The sequence below is a fragment of the Bombina bombina genome, chromosome 6 (genome assembly GCF_027579735.1).
Source record: "Bombina bombina isolate aBomBom1 chromosome 6, aBomBom1.pri, whole genome shotgun sequence".
Taxonomy (NCBI): domain Eukaryota; kingdom Metazoa; phylum Chordata; class Amphibia; order Anura; family Bombinatoridae; genus Bombina; species Bombina bombina.
The window spans coordinates 1,018,676,705-1,018,687,300 of NC_069504.1; the positions used below are offsets into that span (position 1 = coordinate 1,018,676,705).

Genomic DNA, 10,596 nt, shown 5'->3' on the forward strand with positions numbered 1-10,596 from the left:
GCAAGGTCTTTCGATGCGCATTTGTTTAATTTCAACTTCTAATATGTGCACTAGTTAGCACGGTCATGATATTGCTTACCGCGACCCATGTTAACATTAGCGCACCACTTGTTATCTAGCCCTTAATTTATAAAATATATATACACGTCTTGAATGCTACTTTTCGATAGAACTTTTTATCTGTCACCTTCAGAAAAACCAAGCGAGTTATGGACACAGTAAACGGATTTAAGAATGTACTTGACAGTATAAACAAGGTTTCATGAGAAACAGTAAACATATTAAAATGTTTTAAATGTGTTTATTGTACATATTGTCAAACTAGCGTCAAATGGGTTAATATATAAGTGGAATAACATAGCTGAGCTCTGTACGGATTAGAAAGAAAGGTGTGGTGCAGAAAAATGCCTGCTTTACTTTGCCACACCTTTCCTTTCTCATAAAGTTTTTTTTTTTTCTTTAAAGTCATTTATCTGCTATTCTCAGCTGCAATATGTTTTTATGTCTCTGCAATCGTGTAACAAATCAATACAACTCATCAAATGGGCAGCCGACAGAGATAAAGATTGGCCGTACCTGTGGCACAAAGTGCAATAAACGTCTGTGCATGTTTCCGGATCAAAAGCAACTTGTCTTTAGGTAGAGGCAGCTTTCTTAGTATATGTTCAATAAAATCATGTGGTGTCACAGCTGCAAGATTCCACTTCAACTTTCCCAACACCACCAGCTCCCACTCCTGGGAAACAAAGGAGAGTCGTGTCTGAATGAGGTTTCAGTTTTCTCTCTTACATCTATAATCATATCACTGTAAGTTTGCTTTGTGTAAACATTTGTTTAACCCAATGGCGACCAGAGATGGCTGCAGCGCATTGCAAAGCAAGCAATGCATTCCAGCCATCTCTATCAGCCAAGGGGTTAAAGGTGAACGGCAAGCTTTGAAGTTGTTGACTTTCACTTTACCCTGGAAATGTCACTCCTCTGAAGATAATGGGATGTGACATTCCTTGCCAATTCATTTACCCTTTGTTTGCTGTATCCTGTGCTATCCCTCCCTCCCCAGACAAAAAACTGCTTTATAAACACAAGGTCAGCGTAGTCCTTCACTAGACATTTTAAATTGCAATAAACTGCAACAAACATTATTTATAGAGATATAACCATTCCAAAGCATGGATTTCTCACCACTCCCCCACCCACCCCAAAGCTGTTATTGCAATTTATCTTGATGGGAGATATTAATAGTGAATCGATTTGAAGCAGATAAAAAGTTAAGCCCAACATCTTTCCCATCTCCCACACAGCCTGCTGCTGGGTTTGAATCTGAGTTACAATTCTAGAGTCTGTTCTCCCGATCCAGTTAAAGCTGAGTGTGTACTTCACCTAGTAAACACTCACAATGAACTTCTCTAAAAGTGAGAATCATCTGTACAGCACTTAAAGGGACAGTTCACCCAAAAATGTTCTCCCCTTTAAATTATTCCCAATGATCCTTTTAACCTGCTAGAGTGTATTAAATTGGTTACAAGTAGCTCCTTTACTCCTATTTCGGCATTTGAAATAGCTGATTTAGCCTGTGGTATCGCCACCTACACTGAACAAATTAATACTGGAGTATAGGCTATTGAATAGCCTAAGTATACACAGCCAGCAGAATTGATTACACTCTCAGTGGGATGCAGGATAGTTAAGTAATAAAATGATAATTTTCCATTGTTCTCGCTATGTATTGAGCTTTGGTGTTCCAGCCAAATAAAAGATAATGAAGCAAGTCTGTTTACACAAACTTAGAACATAATGAGATCGGATATCACCTTTAAGTTCAACCCATTGTAATAGGCTGTGGTTTCAAAGCACAAAATCAGCTACTTCATATACACAAATAAGCATGAAAATGGAATTTCTCAATTATTTTATACTCTGCAGTTGGTATAACAAGTCATTTAAAATACATTTATGGAAAAACTATTTTACAGTGTACTGTCCCTTTAAGAATTCCTTCTTTCCTTTTAGGAGTTAGTGTCTAAAGGTTTTTAAACATGCATACTCCAGAAATGCACATAATTTATCAGTTTCCTTAAAGGGACAGTTTAGTCAAAAATAATCTTTCATGATTCAGATAGGAAAGTTGTTCAAAATTGCATGCCCTATTTCCTTATAATATAATTATATAATTTGCAATTTATATAGCGCTTTTCTCCCTGTGAGACTCAAAGCACTTTACAAATATACTGTACCAACATAAGACATAAAAGTTAAGAGTTTAATCATCACATTTGCTTTGTTCTCTTGGTATTCTTTGTTGAACGCTAAACCAAGGTAGGCTCATTTGCCAATTTCTAAGTCGATAAAGGCCGCCTCTTATTTCAGTGCATTTGAAAAGTTTTGCACAGCTAGACAGTGCTAGCTCATGTGTGCCATATTGATAACAGTGTGCTCGCTACTGTGGATTTTTTTTTATGAGTCAGCACTGATTGGCTAAAAAGCAAGACTGACAAAATAACTGAAATAAGGAGGCAGTCTGCAAGAGGCTTAGGGTACAAGGTAATCAGAGGTAAAAAGTATATTAATACAACTGTGTTGGTTATGCAAAACTAGGGAATGGGTAATAAAGGGATTATCTATCTTTTTAAACTATAATAATTCTGGAGTAGACTGTCCCTCTAACTAAGGCTGACACAAGTCTAATTTGTTTTGAAGTCAAAGCTGTTGGGCACTAAACAACCTTTTTACTCAAAAGTCAGGCTTAGAAAAACAAACTATAGTTTGATGGGGGGGGGGGGGGTTGTGATAGAGACTAGATACGTTTATTATACTTTCAGGGTTAAAGAAACAGTCAACACGAGAATGTTTGTTGTTTAAAAAGATAGATAATCCCTTTATTACCCATTCCCCAGTTTTGCATAACCAACACAGTTATAATAATATACGTTTTACCTCTGTGATTACCTTGTATCTAAGCCTCTGCAGACTGCCCCCTTATTTCAGTTCATTTTACAGACTTGCATTTTAGCCAATCAGTGTTCACTCCTCGGTAAATTCATGTGCGTGAGCTCAGTTATCTATGTAAATACATGAACTAATGCCCTCTAGTGGTGAAAAACTGTCAAAATGCTTTCAGAATAGAGGTAGCCTTGAAGGTCTAAGAAATTAGCATATGAACCTCCTAGGTTTAGCCACCAACTAAGAATACCAAGAGAACAAAGCAAAATTGGTGATAAAAATAAATTGGAAAGCCGTTTAAAATCAAATGCCCTATTTGAATCATGAAAGATTTTTTTGGACTTGACTGTCCCTTTAACCTTTGTCCAAGCAACAAAATCACTTACCTCAGATCCAAACCCATAATTTAATTTTGAAGAAAACATATACATAGACCTATTTTGAAATTACCAGTGAAATGCAAATGCTTACTTGCTATGCTGATAATGGTATTAATACAACCAGATTTGTAATCTTGTCCATTGTTTGGATTTTACATGCTACCTAAAGTTATTTAGCATGTTCATCTCTCAACTGAAAGATTACTTTATACTTGCTTGATTATAGATGGTTTATATATTAAAGATTATTGTAAAAATTAAAAACGTATTTGGAAATATGAATGAAATGAAGGGATAATTTAAAAATGTAGAACAATGAGGTTTACATCTGATTTTGAAACTTAGCAATGAATACTACACATAAAAAATATTTACATGAGAATACACATAGAATATATATATGTTGGTTTTTTTTTTTTTTTTTCTTCTATCTTTAACATTGAGTGGACTAACTAGTAAATTATAGTGATACAGTACTTTTATATATATATATATATATATATATATATATATATATATATATATATATATAATACATACACACATATTCAATTGGTGTTTGATTTTCAAGTAAACATTACTGAAATATATATCCTATTTTGTGATGTATTTTCTATAAATAGTCTGGCACAACCATACAATTCTATGACTTTTAAATATATGGCACTGATTGTCATGTCCAGGTTAACATTTACAGTAAAAAAAAATGGTCAAATGAGCTTTTATCACAGTCATAAAATGTGGCCATGTATAAAATTAATAAAAATTGAAATATATATATATTTTATCCAGGAGAAAAAAAAAAAAAAAAGTTCCCAAAATTTTCGAAACGGCTATGACGTATTTTTCTTATCAACATAAATGTTTGAATTGACCACTAGATGGCAGAAGACACAAAAAAAACTCAAACGTGTATTACCATATCAGAATGTATTTTATCATCCTTATCTATATATAAAGAATATATATATTTAAGGGTGAACACTGAACAGACCTAGAAATTTTTATAAAGATTTTTAAAAAATAAATATAAGTTATATAATATGTATATTTATATGTGTGAGTATATATATATATATATATATATATATATATATATATATATATATATGTGTGAGTATATATATATATAGTGTAACTAGTAAATGATAGTGATACATATACATGATATACAGAATGTGAAAAACAACTTTCAGGATATAAGGAACTTCTAACAATATGAAAGTGAGGATTTCCTAGATAGAGGAGTGTCTGGAAGTTAAACAGAATAACTTTCCCATGGAAGGAAGGGTGTAAATATTTATTTTAGGAATAGGGCTGCTTACCAGCAGCTCTTGGGGTTTGATTGAATTGTCAGTATAAATGCAAAGTTTTTCTGCAGTTAAAGGAATTGTCTCTTTGAGCTTTGATGCCAGGAACATACAGACAGCCCCCAGTAGCTGCAGATGGCACTTTCTTGTTGTAATCACAGCTAAAAATCTATCCAAATAGTTCATAGCCAAAGGAAAAACTTCTTCTTCACACTTCTGTTCTTCACAAACCTAGACAGGAGAAAGAGAATAAACAGGAAAAAGAAAGAATGCAAAAAGAGAAAAGGAAAAGAGAAAGAATGGAAAAGAGAAAGAAAAAAGGGAGGAGAGAATGAAGTTATTTTCTAAAATAAAGGCATTGTGTAACTATCATTTGGTTATAGCAAATAAAAGACAATATAGGTAGGAGCTGCACATTGCACTGGTTAATATAGCAAATAAAAGACAATATAGGTAGGAGCTGCACATTGCACTGGTTAATTCAGTAAGAAATGGATTCAGGTCACACTCCCTGAGCCAGCAGAACCTCCACCCAGGCATGGGACATATTTTGATTTCGTCATTTTTTCAAAAAATATTTAAAAATAGTTAAAAAATGCGCAGCGAGGCGATTTTTTCACAGAGCTATAGATCAGAGCCTTCTGCACCTTTCCCGACAATTGTGGGGGGCATTGTAATAATATTTGTGGGGTAAAACCATCGATGAACAGAGGGAGGTCCGTGGGTTTGGAGAGCATGGCTGCGAGATGGGGGCTGGGCCACTGCTAAAGACACCAAATAAAGTGTCTGGGAATATGGGGCGTCGTGGGGTTTTAGGGGTGCAGTTTATGGGGGCCATGTATTGGTGTTTATTAATAATTAACATAGCCCCCCGAAACTGTGAAATCATTTATACAACATAAACACCAAACTGCAATAGGGGGCGCCTATAAAAGGAACCCATGCCATGCCCCCTATGTTGCTCCTCAGTGCACCCCATTAACCCCCTTAAATACTTTGTTATTTGCACAACATGAGCTCAAGAGATAAGTGAAATAAACCCCTTTAACCCTCCGCACGCAATACATTTCAGTGCCATATATCGATGTAATCCTTTTAAAGCTAAGACCCCCACAGTACTCTGGATTAGCAAAACCACACCACCAGCACTCAAGGTGTTAAAAATTGCATTGCAAAAGAAACTCGTCTCCTCCCTTTCCTCAAACCCCGTGGCAAATAGGGTGACCACCAAGGAGCTGGGTAAGAAATACATTCACTTCTGGATGGGGTTTTTCACAATAGATTATATAATAAATGAATTATTAGGATTAAATAAGGGTCCGAGACCCACGATGTGCGTGGGGTGGAAGAAAACATGGCGAAAACAGGGCATGCTTGTGCATACGTGGGCACCAAAAAGGGGGTAACTAGGTGAAAGGGGAAACTGAATGTGGGTGATATCTACATTAGAAAAGGGGGGTTTACCCACCCACGCAGTACAACTGAAATTCTCCACCATGTGCAAAAAGGGGTAAAAAAAAAAGTTGTTTAAAAAATAAATTAATGTAGTTAACCTCTTGGCTGCCAGACAGGGCTGCAACCTACGGCGAAAAGCATTGCAGTCCTCTCTAGTAATAGGCATTTGTGTCCGTGTTTGGGGCTAAAACTACATAGTTTGTAAAATATGACCCCCAATGTATGGGGGCTTGTCAGATATGGTGAGGGACCTCCATCACAATTATACAGATTTATTTAATCCACCAACCTCCAACATCCAAGTGGCCACCATCCTCCTCATGAAGGGCTGGATGTCCTTCTGGACACACTTAAAGTAAGAGCACTGGGGTAAATAGCGCTCCTCCACGGTAAGCAGATTTTGAAGGACTCGGTCATCAAAGAGCAGCGCTGGGTCAGTCTGAGCCCGGCGGACAGTGTCCACCTCGCAGCACAGCAGCTCCATGCTGCCCTTGTTGCCCGCCGCGGCTGCTCTTTTTATCCCCCACTAAGCGGTATTGTTTCCTAGGCAGAGAGAAGGGGGGATCTGTTCCCAGGCTCAGTGCAGCGCTTTCTTGCTAGCTAGCTGCAAGGTGACGCAGCTCTCTGGGCTGGCCCCAGCTTTCGGTGTTATTATGTAGAGCAGCAGCTGGCCAGACTTTCTCCTCTCATAGCTAGCAAGTAACAGGAGGCCCTAGTATAGGGTACAGATGACAGCTTTCTTTACTTCCCGCCCCCTTTGGCTCTAAAATGAAGAGAGAGAAAAAATAATGCAGTCTCTTGAGGTGTTATCATGTAGCCCTCGTGTGAGAGAAGAATAATCAATTACAGGGTGTGTGCAGCATAATGGGACCTCCACGAGGTTGATAGCAATAAAACTTTCTAATAGCTCGAACTCCAATGTATTCAAAGTAAACAAAATGGTATTTCTTCTGTAGATATGACTGACATACACGTTTTTGGCCTAGTTTTCCAGTCAAATCCCTAGAGTGATATCTAAGGGACAGTGTCTATATGCCAGATGAATATATATATATATACATATATACAGTGCGTCTTTGTAAAAAAAAAAGTGCCAGTACTAATTGATTATTAATTTATATCTTGTGCTCAGTAACTTAGAAAAGCAAAGGGACAAAGTTATTAACAATGCATGCTTGATATATTTTGCAGCCCCCTCTTGTGAAAACTAGAGTATTTACATGGTGATTACAAATATTACCTGTTACAAGATGGCAGAGGTGGTGGTAGCTCCACAAAAAAAACCTGTGTGTGTATGTATAATTTTAATTTTTCAGTGTCTATATATATATAAATGCTTTTGAGTAGTGTTCCTGACCACAAATAAAGTTATCTGATTAGTTTATATCAGCTACTAATTAATCCGTCCTTAGGGTTGCAATTCTGCACCCATTTTGTGCCCATATTAGCTTAAAGGGACAGTATACACCAATTTTCATATAACTGCATGTAATAGACACTACTATGAAGAAGAATATGCACAGATACTGATATAAAAATCCAGTATAAAACCTTTTAAAATCTTACTTAGAAGCTCCCAGTTTAGTACTGTTGATGAGGTTAGACTGGGACACCCACTAAAAGGGGCTGGGAAACAAGAACAGGCAGACACTCCCCCCCCCCCCCCCCTGTATATGAAAAGACCCATTACACAACCAGGAGTCTGTAGACATCAGAATAGATCTAAAACTGAGGCTTGGTTAGGAGTCTGAAAATCAGCAAAAGGTAATTTAAAAATAAGCAAAACTATGCATTTTGAAAGAAACACTCCCAGATGGGCTATATAAATGGATTATCTACAAAACATTCATGCAAATAAAAATCTAGTTTACAATGTCCCTTTAAACAAAATTTACCCTTTTTCCATGCACAATAAAAGTGTGACATTTAATTGCTGATCTTTCATGTTTTAAGGACGTGTTTGCACATTAGCATAAACAGTGCTGAAGCATGTACACAACTTGCAGAGTTGCACAACTAGCCAGATATGTTGGTTTCATGAGCCATATGAAGATCAAAAAATGGATAAAAAATCATCATTCAATTAGCTGTATAAAAAGTCCTATGGTTTGCAATGTTGTTAAAGAGTAGATACGATAGACCGAGAAATCAAGATTTTATGTGAATTTGCTTCAAACTGAAAACTAGTATCAGCACTGAGTGCTGCTGTCTTATTTAGTAAGGTTATTTAGAGACCATTTTTGCATTATGGTGGTCCATTCATGATTCAGTTACTATACCTGTGACAGCGCTGTGGAATATGTTTACGCTTAATAATAATAATAATAACTGCAAGGGGAGGTTAAGTACATTTTTCATATCTCTTAAAGGGACAGCCTACACCAGAAATGTTATTGTTTAAAAAGATAGATAATCCCTTTATTACCCATTCCCCAGTATTGCATAACCAACACAGTTAAATTATTAGACTTTTTACCTCTGTGATTACCTTGCTCTACGCCTCTGCAGACTGCCCCCTTATTTCAGATCTTTCGACAGACTTGCATTTTAGCCAATCAGTGCTGAATCCTAGGTAACTCCATGTGCGTGAGCTCAATGTTATCTAAATGTTATCTATATGGCACACATGAACTAACACCCTCTAGTGGTTAAAACTAGTCAAAATGCATTCAGATAAGAGGCGGCATTCAAGGTCTTAGAAATAAGCATATGAGCCTACCTAGAATTAGCTTTCAACTAAGAATACCAAGAGAACAAAGCAAAATTGGTGATAAAAGTAAAATGGAAAGTTGTTAAAAATTACATACCCTATCTGAATCACGAAAGTTTATTTTGGACTAGACTGTCCCTTTAAAACTTTGTGAATCTATCTCAAACCAAGTAAAACATTGTCTACAGCACTATGCAGTGTTAAAGCTGTTTAAAGTGATTGTAACGTTTAAGGAATTAGTGCCGATATATAAAATATAATCTTTCCATTAAACTTTACAATGACGCTTCTTTTTTAAAATACTTACCTTTGGGGGCGGAGCCAACCGCCATGGAGGTCAGTCGCATCTGAACGGAGCTCCTGGCTTATGGACCAGAGAACAGATAATATCTTTCTATTACAAGCCTACTATTGCATCTAAAGGCTCATGAGCACTTGGTTAAGCATGTAAGATGGAGGGAAGCTGTTTACAGAGGATATATGCAGAGCTTGCATCTTGTGTTTTTGCTGTGTGACAACCGCGGCCATTTTCTCCACAGGCCTCTTACATTGGGATCACCTGTCGACGGAGGGCTCAACAATTATACCATAATCCCTCCCAAGCTATCTGGACCCTCATAGCCATTGCTACTCTCTACTACTGGGGGTATTCCTATCATTCCATTATTTCAACTGACATTAACCTACGGAGTCCAGCTTACACTACAGGGTGGATTACAAGATGGGCGCCAGCTGCATACTTGGGGAATTAGCCCGCATCTTAGCAAAGCACCATGCTGCCTTCGAGAAGATCCTTTACATTGCGCTCGGCAACAGCGAATTTTGTGCGACACAGCTGACTGCTCAGCCGACTCCCGGGTAGATGGAATGTGCGGAGGGTAGTGCTTCGGAACCCTGGTGTCAGCGTGATGGCATCTTACACAATAAGGCTCCATTTTTCACGGAGGAGATAAGAGACTTACATCTGGGACCCGATGTTTGTGCAATGCAGACCGGCATACAGGACTCTAATGACTGCAGGCAAGTCATGCTGACCCACATACTGACACCTATGAGTATCGAATACACTGAGGGCGCTCATTACCACCTAGTCTGTTGCACTAATAACCCTACAAGATTGGGAACAAAATCAGTGCCGGGAAAAACTTTTCTTCAGCGACAACGACTCTGTCTGATTCAGGCGACCTGGTACAAGGCTCTTTTGGCATCCGATAGCAACCTGCTTCCCAGGCCCATTGCAGAGCTATGGAGGGCAGGCATAGGTTAGCGATCAGTGTACTGCCAGCCGGTCCCGGTGCTGGATGGTGATATGCTTCACTGAGAAGAGAACTCTTTAAACGACTGCATACAGGACTTTTTGCTGTGTAAAATATTTATATTTCAATACTGCTAGATAGCTTGCTATATTACACATATGGGTTCCTTACAAATTTGTCTGCCCTCCCATACCATGCTAATAGGATTGATTATCACTGGCATTGCCCCAGCTATATTTTGTGACGTGCATGTATACATTGAATGTGTCTCCTCTATAGCCCCACACGCAGAGATCCTAGTTGTATTTAAAGTTTTCTTCCTCGGTGCAGGGTATGAAGCCTAGGTGCTAGTTTTGTATTATAAGGGGTGAATGATGCTATGGTATTCTGTGAAACTGCTATACCCCACTACTCTGTCTAAGCTATCTTTGGTTGGGAGTTCTGCAGCTGGTAGAGTGTATATTAACCCAGAATGTGCTAGTTATATATTGCAATGTTCCTCTAACTACATACCCATATATACAATTGTTTTGCTACTGTCTAGA

General features: G+C 37.8%; 1 protein-coding gene across 2 annotated transcripts in view; it reads right to left on the reverse strand.

Annotated features, from left to right (window-relative positions):
* Window positions 1–6,788, reverse strand: part of CCND2 (cyclin D2) — a 73,923-nt gene extending 67,135 nt beyond the window's left edge. For both annotated transcript variants that reach the window (XM_053718744.1, XM_053718745.1), the window contains exons 1-3: window positions 6,375–6,788; window positions 4,646–4,861; window positions 577–736 (exon numbers count right to left, since the gene is read on the reverse strand). In XM_053718744.1, the coding sequence (XP_053574719.1) occupies window positions 577–736; window positions 4,646–4,861; window positions 6,375–6,569 (571 nt within the window). In that variant the 5' untranslated portion in view covers window positions 6,570–6,788. The remainder of the gene's footprint in view (window positions 1–576; window positions 737–4,645; window positions 4,862–6,374) is intronic.
* Window positions 6,789–10,596: the final 3,808 nt, after the last annotated feature.